Source organism: Rhea pennata, chromosome 1, assembly GCF_028389875.1.
Source record: "Rhea pennata isolate bPtePen1 chromosome 1, bPtePen1.pri, whole genome shotgun sequence".
NCBI classification, from domain to species: domain Eukaryota; kingdom Metazoa; phylum Chordata; class Aves; order Rheiformes; family Rheidae; genus Rhea; species Rhea pennata.
This window is the reverse complement of record NC_084663.1, coordinates 213,085,133-213,103,528: the sequence shown is the minus strand read 5'-3', so window position 1 is coordinate 213,103,528 and position 18,396 is coordinate 213,085,133. Positions and strand designations below refer to the sequence as shown.

The window sequence follows — 18,396 nt, the reverse complement described above, 5'->3', positions numbered from 1 at the left end:
TATCTGTTTTGCACATTTCTGTTGCTTGTGCTCAAAGTTCTGAAATGTGCACTTTGTATAACGTTGGAAAAAAAGCTCAGGTATGTGTCTTCACATGAAATCTAAACTGTGCATTCATAACACTTAAAAAAACACTATTTCATGGTAGTCTCTTGAGACTGGAATTGGGGTTTTTTGGGGGGACTTCTTACCTTAGAAAGCAGCAAATGCCGCCATTAACTTCCACTAGGAAGTTAACAGTTCTGTGACCCAGCATGAATACAGAAGTTAAGGGTGGATTTATTAATCTTTATTTTTAATCAAGAATCATTAACTGAAGTGCAGTTTATTTGTATGTAGTAGTGTTATCTATGTTACAAGCTGCATCTTGAACTAAATTTTACATTATTTGTCTCTCTCTCTCTAGGGTATACCCATGGCTTAGAGGTCTGGGCTATACATCTTTAACTGTATTCTTAATGGGTTTTTTCCTCTGGAACGTGGACAACATTTTCTGTGATAAATTGAGGTGAGCACTTTCAATTTGTCCAGATAGCTCTTAATAATCTTTCAGCACACAGCTTTGCTTTTTCTGTGCAGTATGTTCAGATCCAACTTGTGGTATGTGTGGTACATTACTACTAAAACATTCGCAAGGGCTTTATCCAGTTTGCTCATGACTAGATTCAGTGCTGAACAATTTCTTCTTGGTTTTCAGATTTTTGTAAGTTCCCTGATGAGATAACTATTTGTAGTGTGAAATAACTTTTATTTCCTCAAAGCAATTATGAATTGTAATGGAAATTAGGGTAACTTAAGGGCAAAATAATAACAAAATTTCTCCAGTTAAGCTGGTTCAACAGAGTTGATTTCTGATGTCTTTTTCTCTCATTTTAATAACATTCTCAAGTGTTGAAGTGCTCAAACAGCACTTGCCTGAGAAGAGTTATGTCACCCCAACAATGAAACCATGGGAAACTTCTAACCTGTATGCTTGTAGCCTGCTTCCCCACCCCTAGGATGTGCATTCAGCTGCAGTCGGACTTTGTGTTGGAACAGCACCTGAGTGCATCCCCCTGAACATCTGAAGCACCAGTTTGCACTCTGATGGAAATCAAGCATAGTCAGGGAAGTTGTCATATGCTCTAACAGGGCTCTACAGGCTAGAAAACTAGGGTACAAAGGGCAAGGCAACTCACAGAGCTGTAGAGACCTGTAATTCCTAGATACTTGGTGCTTAGCCACTGATAGGGAAGGTGCGTTCTGCCATAGCTTTGTTATTTTTGCTTATTTCTGAATCTGAACTCAGTTTTTCTTATCCACAAGCAGAGGTTTTTATAGCTGGTATTTCTCTTTAAGTTCAGTTTAAATTGCATTGAGGATCTGTGGCACACTGAAATCTGCTGTTCACACTTGATTTCATCCAAATTAGTTTTTTATCCTGCTTTTGTTTAGTTTCTGCTTTTCTCGTTTCCCAGGAAAACATTACAAGCAGTAGCTTGGCAGGTTAAAGAAATAGCTAATGCAGTATATTAGTCACCAATAAACAGCAGCTATTTGAATGTCTCAGAATGAGCAGCAACTCCATGAGTCAGTTCATTGTGCTTGGCTGTCACAGAATCATGGAATGGTTGAGGTTGGAAAAGACCTCTGCAGATCACCTAGTCTAATCCCCCAGCTCAAGCAGGTTCACCTAGAGCACATTGTCCCGGATCATGTCCAGGTGGGTTTTGAGTGTCTCCAGAGAAGGAGACACCACAACCTCTCTGGGCAACCTGGTCCAGTGCTCTGTCACCCTCACAGAAAAGAATTTCTTCCTCATGTTCAAGTGAAACTTCTGTGGTTCAGTTTGTGCCTGTTGCCTCTAGTCCTGTTGCTTGGCACCACTGAAGAGAGCTCAGCCCCATCCCCTTGACACCTTCCTTTAAGGTATTTATAGACATTGATAAGATCCCCCTCAGTCTTTTCTTCTCCAGGCTAAACAGGCCCAGCTCTCGCAGCTGTTCCTCAGAGGGCAGGTGCTCCAGTCCTCTGATCATCTTCATAGCCCGGCACTGGACTCTCTCCAGCAGTTCCATGTCTCTCTCGTAGTGGGGAGCCCAGAACTGGACACGGTACTCCTGATGTGGCCTCCCCAGGGCTGAGTAGAGGGTAAGGATCACCTTCCTCAGCCTGCTAGCAATACTCTTTCTAATGCACCCTAGGATGCCATTGGCCTTTGTGGCTACATGGTCGCCTTGCTGTTCACCAGAACTCCCAGGTCCTTACCTGCAGAGCTGCTTTCCAGCACCTGGGTCAAACCTCAGCCTGTACTGGTGTATGGGATTCTTCCTCTCTAGGTGCAGGACCCTGCACTTTATTAATCATTGTTAGCCTGAAGTCTTCTGGCTTGTAAAGGAGGCTAGGAAAGGCTTCATTTCTGTTTAGTCTATTGCCAAATGAGGTAAAAAGTCCTCTAGACAAGACTTACAGGAAGCCACCCTCTGGTTGTATGGCTAGACATCATACCCATGCATGTAAGAACACCAGTTTAACAGGTTATTCTCTGAATGTGTGTTCACCTGGAGTTGGACAGCTGCCTCATGGCACCTCTCTCTTGCTTGGTTGTGATGGTTGTGTTCCACTGCAAGCTGGAAGAGATGAAAAGTTGATGCCAGTATCAAGAAAGTTCCATCTGACTCTGATCTGTCTGTTGTCCTTCAACATACACTGTTACACACTTCAATCTGTGGTGTACAGAATTGTCCTAGTATGTTGGTGTAGGCTGAGATCAGTGTGTGCTGAAGGAAGAAGTCTGGTGTTTCCCATCTGTCCCTTTTGGCTCTGTAGGCCTTACACTGTGTTAGGCCAATTGGAACTTTATCACAACAGAGTTTTCCTGAAACTGTCAAAAATGAATATGGTACACAGTGCTTCAACTCTAGAAACACTTGATATAGCTAGCATAAAGTTATTTGACTACACAGGTGGGTTAGTTTACAATGACTTTGCAAATTCTGACACCAGGGCTGATTATCGCAGCAGCATCAGATCAGTGGTGAGATCATAACCCCAGTTCATAGAGCTGCTAAGTCCTTGAGGCTTTGGAATTTGCTCCTGGACTCAAAGATTACACCAGCTGCTGAAGCACTTTTTTCCACCTTTATTTTGTAAAGGGGAAAACAGTATATAAATAGTATAATGTCAGTATATTTCCTATTATACTTGTTTAGTTATGATACTAAAAGAAGATAATTAAGCTTGTTTATTAGCTTTAATCAGATGTCTGCAGAGCCTTTGAATTTCTCAAAATGATATTATAACTGGAACATTTGGAGAAAATATATTCCAGTTCCTTGTAATTTTTTATTCTCTGAAGATCTAACTTGTGAATCATCCACCCACCTGCTCTTTGCTTTTAATTTTCAAAATTGCATTTTCATTCTGTTTTTGTATTTCCATATTTCATGAAGTCTGGAGCTGATAAAAAATGATACCTCTGTAGCACTCAGCTTCCCTGGATGGATTCATGAACTTTCAAAACTTGAACTTTGCGTTTTCCTGCCATCAGAAGGCCATGAGGCTGTGCCAGGAGTGACAGTTTGGGTGTTCCACTGTGTCATTCCTGGCTAACTGAATCGTGACTCTGTGTTTGTCTTTGTGACTGAGCAACTCTGGAAATTGAGTAGCAGCTCAGGGATTAGCATTTAGTCAGGGGCACAAAATACTAAAGCATCACACACTAACTAAGTGTTACAGTAGCTGCAGGTTTTTCTTCTTTAAAATCTGCAGTCATTATATTTTCCCTTTTTCTTTTGTTTTGACTGAATGTAAAATATATGTCAGAAAAAAAGACAATCAGATGTGAATGTTTGCTCCACTGTCAACCAAAATAGGCATCGTTATCAGCATAACTCTATAGTGAACAGGAGAAGCCATGGCAATTCAGTTCCTTCCATTTCTTTCTCCATCTCTATCCTTTAACTTCTTGAGTAGCTCCTGCCCCATAACAGTTCAAAGATTAAGCACGTGGGCAGAGCATTTCTGACTCTCCACCTTCTGCTTTCTGCCTGTACACCCACTTTGTCCCTATTTAGCATACAGTAGAGGAAGGCAAGCTAAGCTTCCATGGAGCTGGAGAATAGGTGGCAAGATTGCCAAACATGAAATGATGATGTTTTATGGTTCCCATTTCCTCTGTCAGACCTTATCCTCAGCTTTTCTTCCTATGGACAGTACTTCATAGGACTTGGTAGAATAATAAAACTCATTTAGGACTGTGGGATGCCATAAATATATTCCTTGAAATTTAAGTCAAGAAGTAACTGATCACTCATTGTATGGATGAGTAGATCATAGAATCATAGAATCAGTAAGGTTGGAAGGGACCTCTGGAGATCATCTAGTCCAACCTCCCTGCTCAAGCAGGGTCACCTACAGCACGTTAGACAGGGTTGCATCCAGGCGGGCCTTGAAGAGCTCCAGAGAAGGAGACTCCACAATCTCTCTGGGCAACCTGGTCCAGGGCTCCGTCACTCTCACAGGGAAGAAATTCCCCCTCACTGTCAGGCGGAACTTCCTGTGCTTCAGTTTCTGCCCATTGCCTCTTGTCCTGTCACACGGGACAACTGGAAAGAGTTTGTCCCTCTTCCCCTGACACCATCCCTTCAGGTACTTGTACACATTGATCAGATCCCCCCTCAGTCTTCTCTTCCCCAGGCTGAAGAGGCCCAGCTCTCGCAGCTGTTCCTCATAGGGCAGGTGCTCCAGCCCTCGGATCATCTTCATAGCCCTACACTAGACTCTCTCCAGTAGCTCCATGTCTCTCTTGCGCTGAGGAGCCCAGAACTGGACACAGGACTCGAGATGAGGCCTCCCCAGGGCTGAGGGGAGGGGCAGGATCACCTTCCTCAGCCTGCTGGCAATGGTCTTCCTAAGGCACCCCAGGAGACCATTGGCCTTCTTGGCCACAAGGGCACATTGCTGGCTCATGGTCAACTTGTCATCCACCAGCACTCCCAGGTCCTTCTCTGCAGAGCTGCTCTCCACAAGGGCAGACCCCAGCTTGGACTGGTGCCCACAGTTATTTCTCCCTAGGTGCAGGACTCTGCACTTGCCCTTGTTGAACCTCAGGAGATTCCTCTCTGCCCAGCTCTCCCGCCTGTCCAGGTGTCTCTGAATGGCAGCACAGCCCTCGGGTGTATCAGCCACTCCTCCCAGCTTGGCATCATCAGCAGACTTGCTGAGGAGGCACTCTGTCCCCTCATCCAGGTCATTGATGGAGAAACTGAACAGGCTGGGACCCAGGACTGAGCCCTGGGGCATGCCACTAGCCACAGGCCTCCAACTGGACTCCACGCCACTGCTGGCGACCCTGTGAGCTCTGCCTTTCAGCCAGTTCTCAATCCACCTCACTGTCCACTTGTGTAACCCACACTTGCTGAGCTTGCCTAGGAGGATGTTATGGGAGACAGTGTCAAAAGCCTTGCTGAAGTCAAGGTACACAATGTCCACTGCTCTCCCTTCATCTACCCAGCCAGCCACTGTAACATGGAAGGCTATTGGGTTGGTTAAGCAGGATTTCCCCGTGGTGAATCCAGTGGCTACTCCTGGTCACCTTCTTTTCCTCCATATGTCTGGAGATGACATCCAGAATGAGCTGTTCCATCACCTTTCCAGGGATGGAGGTGAGGCTGACTGGCCTATAGTTGCCTGGGTCCTCCTTCTTGCCCTTTTTGAAGACTGGAGTGACATTGGCTTTCTTCCAGTCCTCAGGCACTTCTCCAGTTCTCCAGGACCTTTCCAAGATGATGGAGAGCGGCCTGGCAACAACGTCCGCCAGCTCCCTAAGTACCTATGGGTGTATCCCATCCAGGCCCATGGATTTGTGGATGTCCAGCCTGCCCAGAAGGTCTTTAATCCTTTCCTCCTTAACCAAAGGAAAGTCTTCCCTTCTCCGGACTTTCTCCTTCACGTCCAGGCTGCAGGATTCCTGGGGGCTGCCCTTAGCAGTGAAGACTGAAGCACAGAAGGCATTCAGTAATTCTGCCTTCTCTGCATCCCTTGTCACCAGGGCCCCCGGCCCATTGAGTAGTGGGCCCACATTTTCCCTAGTCCTCCTGTTGCTGCTGATGTATTTGAAGAAGCCCTTCCTGTTGTCCTTGACATCCCTTGCCAGACTCAATTCCAACTGGGACTTGGCCTTCCTCGCAGCATCTCTACATAACTCTGACTGCATTCCTATAATTCTCCCAAGTAGCCTGTCCCCTCTTCCACAGTCTGTGTACTTTCTTCTTCTGTCTGAATTTTGCCAGGAGCTCTTGCTCACCCATGCAGATCTCCTGCCCCTTTTGCTGCACTTCTTACTCATAGGGATGCGCCTATCTTGAGCTTGGAGGAAGTGATGTTTGAATAGTAGCCAGCTCTCCTGGACCCCCCTTCCTTCTAGGGCCTTAACCCATGGGATTCCTCCAAGTAAGTCTCTGAAGAGCCCAGAGTCCTCTCTCCTGAAGTCCAGGGTTGCAATCCTGCTTGTTGCCTTAATTCTTTCCTGCGGGATCCTGAACTCCACCATCTCATGGTTACTGCAGCCAAGGCTGCCCCCAACCTTCACATCTCTGACCAGTCCCTCTCTGTTGGTAAGGACAAGGTCCAGCAGGACACCCTTCCTTGTAGGCTCCTCCACCATTTGTGACAAGAAGCTACCATCAATGCATTGCAGGAGCCTCCTGGATTGCTTTGTTTCTGTAAATATGTGAGGAAGCCAGTTTGCTAATATTCTTTCAAGACTGGCAGTAGAACTGGTGTTGCAGACCTACTGAAAGCCTGTCTACGTGAAGCACAGGCCTGGGACAGAGAATCTGTACGAATAATCTGGCAAGTAATCACTGCTATTTGAGATCATTTAGCTTTAAAAAACACATCGTGTTGTATTTCTTTCTGCAGGGCACTACGAGAGAAGATGCCTCCTGTTGTGGGAGCTGTGACACAGTTTCATGCTTGGTGGCATATACTTACAGGCCTGGGCTCTTACCTTCATATCCTTCTGAGGTATGAAATGTTTTCTAATCTGGATGATAATAAAACAGCCTTAGGAGTTTTCCCAGGGTCAGATTTACTTCAGATTGTTGTATCAGCCAGAAGAACAGGAAAATAACTTATTAAACTAGAGAAGGTTTCTTTCTTTATTACTGTTTTTAGAGTTTTTAGACTAGTTACATTCTTCAAAATGTAATCATAAGTCTTTAAATAGTCATAGTTCTTCAGGACGATGCAATTCATAAATGGGAACCGTGTAGTAATTACACTGAAAATGTATCTGACAGTATTTTATTTTAAAAATATATGCTATTAACACCTTTCTGTTCTTGTGTAAGTGCTTGAGCATCACTGCACATGTTTAATTTTAGAAGTATTAACTAATCTTTTTGATATGAACTGTCACTCCTGAAAACTTGCAGACATTGCACTATAAAGCAGAAAAGCGATGGTTGAAGTGGTTGTAACCAAGGTGTTGTTCCCAGAAGCACAAGATACTAGTTTTAGAGGGAGACTCAACAGGAACCTAAATTAGCAAGTTTGCAGCAGCAGCAGCTTTTGGCTCTATTTTTGCTCTATACCACCATCTGCTGGAATGAGAACTGAAGGTGGAATTTAAAATGCAAACTGAGGAATTTCTGTAGTTTGTTCATTATGTAATAAAAGCTTTTTTACCACTTAACAAGAACTATAAAATAACGTCTGTTTAAGAGATGTATTCTGAGTAGTTGAGAAAACTTGATTAGGTATCAGTTTTCCTACATCAAACAAATACAAGATTCTAAATGACTAATAAAAGGAAAATGAAAGGAAAATAAGTACAATTCCAGCAGCTACTCTGATACTCTGATAATGGTTGTTTTGGGGTTTGTTTTGGTTTGTTTCGTTTTCCTGGTAACTCGTTACTCACAGAGCAATTCTGCTGAATTTTGTGGTACACTGATGTGTTTTCATCCTTCCAAAATTGCAGGGTCTAGTTCCTATTTAATCTTTCCCCTAACGGAGGGAAATTTTTTTTTTGTCTGGGTTTCCCTCTTCCTCCCCACATAGAGTCAGCGGAAATTTGTCTGCTAAGTGCTGTCTAGCACTAAGGGAGTTGCTGTAGGCTAACATATCCTAGGCAGAATGGCTATCCCTGCAATCACAGAGGCAATTCTTTTGTAGTTGGAAAATGAAACTGGAATTAGTACATCATTATTATTTTTTCTGCTTTATTATATATTGAATTTTAAGCACACTTTTCCTCTCTCCCTCAGTCTATACACAAGGACACTTTTTCTGAAACACAGGCCAAAGGTGAAGGTAAGCAACCAGTATATTGTGTTCATTGATGCACTGTCTCATTCAGATGTCTTGTGTTTGAACATGCATTGAGGTTTAGTGGCTGTCCTTGTTAGGGTTCTGTCTTTGATTTCTCTATTGATTCCAAGAAATACAGTTGAAGTGATGTTAATTATGTTTGATTTCTGTTTTAAGAGGCATAACATTCCAAGAAATCTTTCCCCTCTCCCTGATTTTCTTTTTACAGTTTGTTCTTGGAATATGGCCTATTCTTCTTGTGGAGCCGCCCAAGAAGCTTTGACTGAGATCTAGGCAGTTGCATTCAACCACCTAGCCTGGCTGAATAGATTCAACAGTTGAAGTGTCAAAATTATGGATCAATTCAAGTACCACTGCTATAAAAGGACTTCTCTGTGTTACTTGGTCTCCTAGCAAGGCCAAAGTGAAGAGTCGACACATTAGGGAAATAACATTTAGTATGGTTTTATTCTAAGTTGTTAAAAAAAAAAAAGACACAATATTTTTATGTATATATTGTATAGCTGATGATACTGAGCTAATATTTCGTGCTGGTCACAGAAAACTAACCATTTTTGAAGTGGATTGCATACATTTTTCGTTCAGTTGTTGTTCTTTCTGTGGTTTAAGCTAATATTAGTAACTGAATGATAAAAACAGGCCGTTGCTGGCCAAGCTAAGCATCTGTGTGGCCTATAGTGAACTGACTGCTTAATCTGAACAACTTTAATCTTGCACTTCTATACAGTTAATGAAGTATATAATGATTTAGGGCTTTATTCTGTCTTGTTTCTCCACAGCCTCATTAGCAATTTATATTTTAAGCAAAAAAGGTTGGGATACATAGTGCCATTTACTTTATTTTGCACCAGATTTCCATTTTCTCTTTAGTCCAACTGAGATGAACCATGGAGGATGTTCCAGGATGCGATCAAGAGAAGATACTTAAGATGGTGGAACCTTTATAAGGGTTCTCGTTTGGTGTATGGAACCTGAATTCCTAGTTTTTGACCAGTAGTGATCTGTCAGGAGTCTGCAGGGTCCGTTGGGTAACTGTACATGTAAGTACAGTTTGGGCATGTAAGTATTACATGCCTCTGTTTTCTCTCCCCATATTCCATTCCTACTACAGATTCACAACCACTTTAGAAATATGCTAATGCAGTTTTGAATTCATGTCTTTCCCTTATTTTGCAAGTCTTAAATATTGGTCTGACTTCCAAAAGCATCTTATTTTTCAGAAATATTGAACGAAGCGTAAAAAACAAGACTTACATTGAGGATATTCCAATATAAAATTGGCAGCTCTTTGATTCTTCTTAATCCCATGATGCAGTTACTCTGTGGAAAGATTGAGATCATTCCTCGTGACCATCTCTTCTAGAACAAAACCTTTGGGTCTTCACTGGGGACAAACCCTCTGGTTTCTGCATATTTTTTTCTACCTAGCCAATCAAAATCGATAAGTAAGCATAAAGAAAACATTAAAACACAGTTTTTCAAAAGATACCTCATATCAGAGGCTGTGGTTTTGACTTTCCAGACCTTGGGGTTACTTATGGAGCCTGTTTCCCACATCACAAAGCCCTGGCTAGCATAAGTTTCCTTGCTTTGCTGAAAAGTCAGACTGAAGTCTGTATTGTAGGATCAGTGCTAACTAAAATTGTCTCTTCTCTTTAATATGTGTTTGTTTCTGCTTGGAGCTTAACTCTATCCTCCCTGTACGTTGGTAGCACCCCTAGTGATGCGAATCTCCATGCAAAATCATGGCTCTTGGTCATAGTGACTGACCCCTGACCCTTAGAATTGAATAGACCCAAACACAGCACTAGAAAAAGATGCTTAATTCTCGGTGGTGCAGTGAGGTTTAAGTACATGCTGAGAACAGTGCATTTCAACCTGTAATCCACAAATCACTATAAGGGTCCCTGAATGATAAGTTTAAAAAATATCTGTTACCAGTAGGCTTTAGTTCCATAGGCAAGGTCTGCCTCTGTGCTGGACAATTGGAGGACTGAAAGAGGTTGAAACAACTAGCACAGAGGTAGGAAAATGCTGTCTTGGATCAGGTGCCTTTAATTACCCAGAAGGAGTATTTTTGGTAAAGAGATTTGAGAACTGTTTTAAAAATGTAGCTTAAAAAAAGTGCCTGCCTGTTCATCTCCAGGTTCTCCCAAGCATGCTGTTGCTTCTGCACACTATGTTTGATTTTTTTTTCCCGTTATTTAGTGTGTTTACATGCTTTCCTAAACTAAGGAAAAGAGCTCCATAATAGGAGTGGTGCAGCAACTAGAGATATGAACAGTCACTAGTGATATCTGCTTAGCATGGTATTATTTTTTTTAAAAAAAAAAAGAACAAACAAACAAACCCTGTGTTTCAGTGGCCTTCATGGAGCATTTGGGGGATCTGTTTGACTTATCTGTAATTGCAGTAACTATGGTGTAGTAGGAAGCCACTTTCTTAGTCACAAGGCATCCCTACAACAGTGTATTTTAAAGAAGTTTATTGATTGTCTTACACACTTGCAACAAGGAGGTATATGTTTCTTTTCAGATCTTGTTGAATTAAGTTGTCAAGATTTTTTTATGCAAATTGGAAGAGCTCTTGTATTAATATTATGCTGCTGCTAGATTTTCGTTCAGAAATCATTTCTCACTTAACGTTTTTATCTTAAAAAACATTATACAGGTTGGGTTGTTCTTTCATTATAAATGACTGAAATGTGCACACTTCTGCCACCTTTCCAGTAGTGTTTTTTTCAAGTTGTGTTAGTTCCTGAAGAATGTAATTTATGTGTATATCCTTTTAAACATAAATAATCTAATTATAGGTCTTTGGGTTTTCAGCCTTACTAAACTTGTAAGTGTTATTGAAAGTGTGGCAAGCCAGTTTTAACTTTATGTCACTGAATTTCAGACTACCTTTTCTAGTGCCTGGAAAGATGTAAATCCTTTCTCCTGTATTTTGTTAGATGTCTGTTAAATTGTTCTTTATTTATATCACTTGTATGAGGTGCTGTTTTTTCTAAGATCCTTGGAGCAGCATATCCCAAACCTGTCATGTACTACATCTTTCAAGGTGGGTCATCCTTGATCCTGTATTTTGAGTGGGATATAGTCAACAGCTACTTAAAAGGAAGTAGCAGGTGTCTTTTAACATGAATCCTATAGCATGTGTTGAACAGACTGAATCACAGCAATGAACTCTTCTGTTCCTTAACATACGTGAAGAACCAGAAAATTTGTCACCATCTGACCATCAGGTTGGCACAGATCAGCAGCAAGTAGTTCTGCACACCATGATCTGAAAACTTCTTCCTTGGAAATAACAGAAAAATCTCACAAGGACTCTCACAGTGCAGGTCAACACCGTACCTTACTCCAGGAATCAGGATTTTCTGGATAGAGCTCAAGACAGGCATTATCAACTGAGGATGAGACATGTTAAACAAATCTGCCATCAGGAAGAATCTCATCTGTGTTTTGAAGGCAGTGTTAGAAGCTGGCTAGCAGTATTAGTCATCTCTGGACCTCATTTTAATGCTCTTTCTTTTAGCACAAGGGAGATACACTACCAGCAAGTGTTTAGAAAACTACCCTAGAGTTAGAATTGGAATATGCAGTCTATCACTTGCCGATCTACCTCTGTCACGTGTTGTACAATACCTGTGCCCTTAATTACGTCTGCTTGTAAAGGGCAGACGTTAGAGCAGCCTAACTTAGGACATTCAACCCCAGAGGTTTGCAACAGTATTGTATTGATCTGTGGCTGATTCTGTACACTCTCTAAATGTATTGCCTTGTCCCACGTCTCTGACTTTTAGGTTGCACTCGGTCCATTTTCATCTGCATGCAGAATTCTGACTGCTGTAGAAAGAGACATGAGCAGAAGGTTTTTAGTTCAGGACAGCTGAAGTCTTTTTGGCAATATTGTTAAGTTGGATTTAATGCTAAGATACAAACATTGTACAGCTTTTTTTTGATATGTGACATGTTAAGAGATGTGATGGGAAAAACAGTTCTATAATTAATTTTAATTCTTTTTTGAGCTAGTATTGTGCTGTGTTTATTCCCAGATCTGTCTTATTTGGCTGAAAGAAAATTGTATGATTTGAAACACAGTTGATTCTTTTTGGCTTTGGTGCATATGCTTCCAGCACCTAGTTCTTAACAGTTAAATGACTTCTTCAGCTAGCTCTCCCATGTGAAACTGAGCAACAGAAGATCCCCCCAGTATCACTTTATGTTTCTCACAGTTAGTGCCACTTCTAGTTTGCATTGAACAATTTTGGTAGTACAGTTTTTAAATCTGTTTCTCTCCATGAATGTATTCTTGGCATTTGATGGCAGATGATGAAGTGATTCAGTAAACACTATTTATTGGAAGGCAAACTGTAATGAAGCAGCATTGCTTTTGTCTTCAGTCGAGCTGTGAATCTAGAAACACGTCTTCATTTTGATGGCCTGCATGCCCCATCATTTTAATTAACATATTCAGGTGAAACGATTGGTTTACTTTAGAAAAACCCTCTCTCCCTGTCTACACTTTACAGTAGGCAGTGGGAGGCTTTAAATGCAAAGTACTATTTAACTGTGGGACCTTATTATGAACAAGGATAAACGATGGAATCTTTATTACCCATGAGAAGTGAAAGCCAGAAGGAGATTAATAAATTTTACATGGAAAGAGAATAACAAGAGATTAAGCACAGAATCCTGTAGACTTACGTCAGCCATCCCTCTGATGATAACTGCACTTTTTATGTACTTATGTAACAAGCTTGAATGTTCTGTTATTTATACATTTAACTTCTAATGCTGATTCTGCACTCCTTTCCATAGAGGTCATGAAGACAATATATCACATTTGGTTCATTATAGATTATTCAACTGTTGTTTTGTGTGTGTGGAACATGACATAGATTGTTGGATACATGAAAGAAAATGTTTCTTACGCATCTGGAGTTTTCTCTGCTAGCTTTGTTTGAGAGTCCATAATATAACTACAGAGAATATACAGCGTAACTATGAAGACTGCTTTGGATTTTGTTTGTTCAGTGTCTTGCTCACAACTGCCTGCTGCTGCCAAGTGCCTGATCTCTCTGTCACAACTTTTTCCCAGGAGTAGACTGTATTTTCTCTTGGGACCCACAGGCAAGGTCCTTGGCAGTTGCTGGTTTGTGGGGTTTTTTTGTTAAAAGTGCTCCTACTGCAAGAGTGACCGTGCTCCACTTAACTACATTTCTGGAAGGCAGCTATGGCTGTCTCTGCTCGGCTCAAACCATGTGCACAGCTTCCCTCCATCCCAGATGTTGTTGCATCCTTTCAGACTTTGAAAGCTGGATGAGGGATTTAGCCTCACAGCTGCTGTTTATTTTAGCAAGTATAGCTCAGTGAGCAGCAGTTTGAGGGCACAGCAGTCAGTCAAGCACTTTATGCAGAGCCCCATTCTGGAGCTCCCAGCCAAATACTCCAGGCAGTTTGTACGTGTAATTTAGAAGGCAGAATTGACACCTGAATCTCTTGCTTTGCTTCAGAACTCTTCGTTTTTCACATTTTGAAGGTGTTTAGATTTGTTTTGTTTGAACATGTAATTGCAGATTTAAGACAAGCCAGATTCAGAATCCAGCTAATGCAAAACCTAAACCTTTTTTTGCAGAGTTGAATACACACATCTGTCTGATGTTGAGAGCAGAGAGTTAAAATTTTAAAAATACAAAGTTAAAAACTCCCTGGATTATCTGCCCTTCATCACCAAAATATTGAAGCATAGTTGTAAGCACTATCTCAACTTCATCCTTCTTTCCCCAAACCCCTGGAACATACTATGTTCCTTCAAAGCAAATGTTGACTAGAGATGGGCTTTCACACATGCACATGACAAATCATGTATCAAATTGTTTCCTGAAGTAAAGCCTTGATCAGTGGTTGTAAAAGAATTTAGGCTGTAGGTAGTATTGCTCCCTAGATTTGGGAAGAAAGAATCTCCAAGAATATGAACACTAGTTACTCCTTAGACTGAACAGAAACAGATTTTTCTCTTGATCTTCCAAATTAACGCTGGCTATTTGTTAACTATTGAACTTAGCTTAATGCACTGATGATGCCTTGTTTACTGTTTTAGGAAATAACATTTGTCCAGCTATAACGGACATGAAATAGCCTGCTCATTACGTGACCAAACTTTCTTACACTGACACTATTACTTTTAATGTATTTCTTTTTTTCCGAAATTCAGTATATTGTTGCTGATAGGTAGATACACTGTGACAGATAAATAGCAGCTGACTTGTAAAACACAGTGCATTAAGCAATGTTTATTGAAAATTTTGATATACTAATTCTTCGTGCCAGACAAACTGGTAACTAACACTAGGCTTGTACGTATCAGCGTATCTCGTTTTGCAAAGCACAGTAGCTTTGAGATATTTAATGTATTTGATTTGTTAGTCATGTGGCAGTCAAGCACTAATTTGTGTCTTTATAGTTCAAATTATTAAAGAATTTTGTTTTAAATACGTTTTTTTTCCCCAGGCATTTCTTGGCTTTTGTGTTGCACAGAGCTGGTCGGTTTGTCTGAATGCTATTCAATAGCTGGATGCCTCAGTTAGTGGACACACAAGCAGAATAGCAGGATTTGCCTGTACATTTACCAGAGAAATCCTAGACAGTAAGCTGAGAAGGATTTACCAAGAGGTAGGCTACGCTGTACTCTTTTATTTATATATATATAGTTACAGTACTTTGTTTTTTAAAGATGTTTTTATGACCTGCAGAGGTTGTCACTTTTCCATTTGCTCTGGCAACTCACTTAATGCTGCATTATCCTTAATATTTATTTTATTTTTTTTCATGATGTCTAGCCTTTTTTTCTATAATTTAAGCCCATTTCCCCACAGCTCTAGGAGGACAAGAACAAATTATTTTCTTTTATTTTCCATCTCCCTCTGTCTCTCATTTGAAAAGTATTATTCACCTGTGACACACTGCACTAAACTCCAGTTTGTTCGGCCTTGCTGTGGAGGTCACGTTGCCTATATCTAATAACAGGTTCCTCTCCACCTGCAGCCTATTTGAAACATGTTGCTTGGAGCTTGACACTGACTTCCAGTGATTCTGAGTGGGATCCCCCAAAAACGCTCTTTTAATATAGCCAGTGAAGGTGTTTGCCTTTTTCCAAAAGCCAGTATTGTTGGCTCGTGACAGTATGTGGTCAAAGCATTACAGGTCCCAGACGATTTGCGGCAGTATTGCTGCCTACCAATCACTGCGCCCCCTTTACTGGTACTATTAAATATCTCTGCCCCAAAACACAATTTTGCATTTATCCTCATGTTCTGGGTTGAGTTTTTCTAGTTCTCCCATTTATCCATGCCGCTTCAGAGTGTGAATGAAGTATCCCTCAATTATCCTTCAGTTCAGTGTTTTTCTGTGAATTAGATTTCCATTTGCTTCACTGGGAACATTCGTGGAAGCACTGACTAATACTAGACCAAGAGAAGACCTTGCAAAAGCTCATTCGATCCATTCTTCCATTTTGACAGTCTCTTCTCATCAAGAGTGTGCTTCCATAGCTTGTCTAAGAGGAAAAGGGAGACAGTACCAAAAGCCTTGCTAAAACCAAGGTATGATATATGACAGTTTTACTTCTGACCTATTCACAAGGCCTCTTACCTCTCATGAAAGACATTAGACCTGCTTGGCATAATCTGTTGATGATGAGTCTATGTTGGATGAGGTTTTTCCTCCCTCTTAGGAAATTCCTAAATGCTCAGTGCTTGATCTTTTTGATTTTTTCCTCTTCCAGCAGTTAAAGTAAAAATGACTAGTTTGTAATCTGTTTGCTAATCTTCCACACACACACACACACATCCCCTCACCCTTTAACGATGGACATAGTTGGTCCATCTAGTTTTTTGGCAACATCTCGTGTCTCCTGATCCTTGATTCTAGTGTGTGTTATCCTGGCCCTGTTGCCTCAGAGCAGACAGTATTTCAGCGCTCTCTGTCTCCTAATAGTCGGCGGTAGCCTGAGTCACTTTTAACCCATGTTCTGTGAAAGAGGCATGGCAAGACTTGAGCTGCAACAATTGACTTCCCAAATACAAACTCGCAACATGATGCTGGAAAGGCTGTTGCAGAGGGCAAAGAGCTGCCGTCTCCATCAGCTCTACTTAATTGCCTTCAGAGGGAGCTTGGAGGCATTTGACAAAAACAGAACATGGCAGGGGCAAAGGGTCCTTGTAGCTCTTCTTCACATAGGAAACGTTCATGTTTCCCTTTAGATTATCTCCCTGCGGAGCTAGTTTTCACTGTGCTTTCATCCCCTCTCCTGGTTCAATACAAAACCCGCTTGCTCATTGCACTGGTTACTTGCACTGCACTCCTTTGTCCTGCCCTGATCCTCTGATGCTGATTCAGGTTGTCAGTGATGTTAGCAGAGCACTTGGCCTATGGGAGCACTGATGCAGAAGATCATCATATTTATTGTGATGCCCAGCCCTTATCAGAGGCTGGTGATGGAGGAGGTCCTGTGGCATTGGGCTCCCACCTGGAGAACATACCTTTTGCTGGGACCCTTTGAGCACAAGGCCTTGCTTGGAGGTGCAGTACTGATGGCAGATAGTGCAGTGGATTCTCTCCTATGTCAGAGCCGCTCTGCAGCACACACCTGACATGCTGGGAGTGGAAAAGGTGGGAGTTGGGAGAATGTTTGTCAACTTGGAGCATACAGCTTGTCTGATGAAATGGGAAATGGCAGGTCCCTCCTAAACCTAATCTTTTTCCTGCTTCTTTCAGTGGAAGAAAAGGATAATTGCTGTATAACTGCTGTGGTAGAAGCCTCCAAGCTAGAATCTTGGACCTGTAGAGGCTTACCTAGCAGGACACATCAGCTAGTTCAGGACCCTCAGCAGCTAGGGAAAGAGAGCAGCTCTTGGTTACTTCTCTCACTTCTGGCCACTCTGCCAAGTCATAGAATCAATAAGGTTGGAAGGGACCGCTGGAGATCATCTAGTCCAACCTCCCTGCTCAGCAGGGTCACCTACAGCACGTTAGACAGGGTTGCATCCACGCAGGCCTTGAAGATCTCCACAGAAGGAGACTCCACAACCTCTCTGGGCAACCTGGTCCAGTGCTCCGTCACTCTCACAGGGAAGAAATTCCCTCTCACAGTCAGGCGGAACTTCCTGTGCTTCAATTTTGGCCCATTGCCTCTTGTCCTGTCACTGGGGACCACTGAAAAAAGTTTGTCCCTGTCCCCTTCACACCCTCCCTTCAGGTACTTGTACACATTGATAAGATCCCCCCTCAGGCTTCTCTTCCCCACGCTGAAGAGGCCCAGCTCTCGCAGCTGTTCCTCATAGGGCAGGTGCTCCAGCCCTCTGATCATCTTTTTCGCCCCATGCTGGACTCTCTCCAGTAGCTCCATATCTCTCTTGTCCTGGGGAGCCCAGAACTGGACACAGGACTCGAGATGAGGCCTCCTCAGGGCTGAAGGGAGGGGCAGGATCATCTCCCTCCACCTGCTGGCAACGGTCTTCCTAAGGCACCCCAGGAGACCACTGGCCTTCTTGGCCACAAGGGCACATTGCTGGCTCATGGTCAACTTGTCATCCACCAGCACTCCCAGGTCCTTCTCTGCAGAGCTGCTCTCCACAAGGGCAGACCCCAGCTTGGACTGGTGCGCAGGGTTATTTCTCCCTAGGTGCAGGACTCTGCCCTTGCCCTTGTTGAACCTCAGGAGGTTCCCCTCTGCCCAGCTCTCCCGCCTGTCCAGGTTTCTCTGAATGGCAGCACAGCTCTCAGGTATATCAGACACTCCTCCCAGCTTGGGATCATCAGCAAACTTGCTGAGGAAGCACTCTGTCCTCTCATCCAGGTCATTGATGAAGAAGTTGAACAGGCTGGGACCCAGGACTGAGCTCTGCCTTTCAGCCAGTTCTCAGTCCACCTCACTGTCCACTCGTCTAACCCACACTTGCTGAGCTTCTCTAGGAGGATGTTGTGGGAGACAGTGTCAGAAGCCATGCTGAAGTCAAGGTACACAACGTCCACTGCTCTCCCCTCATTTACCCAGCCAGTCATTCCATCAGAGAAG

At 42.5% G+C, this 18,396-nt stretch overlaps 1 protein-coding gene across 2 annotated transcripts in view; it reads left to right on the top strand.

The window, feature by feature from the left end:
- ACER3 (alkaline ceramidase 3) overlaps positions 1-14,815 on the top strand; it is a 62,507-nt gene extending 47,692 nt beyond the window's left edge. For both annotated transcript variants that reach the window (XM_062567418.1, XM_062567419.1), the window contains exons 8-11: positions 407-508; positions 6,904-7,008; positions 8,253-8,298; positions 8,525-14,815. In XM_062567418.1, coding sequence (XP_062423402.1) covers positions 407-508; positions 6,904-7,008; positions 8,253-8,298; positions 8,525-8,578 — 307 coding nt within the window. In that variant the 3' untranslated portion in view covers positions 8,579-14,815. The remainder of the gene's footprint in view (positions 1-406; positions 509-6,903; positions 7,009-8,252; positions 8,299-8,524) is intronic.
- The last annotated feature ends 3,581 nt before the right edge of the window (positions 14,816-18,396 follow it).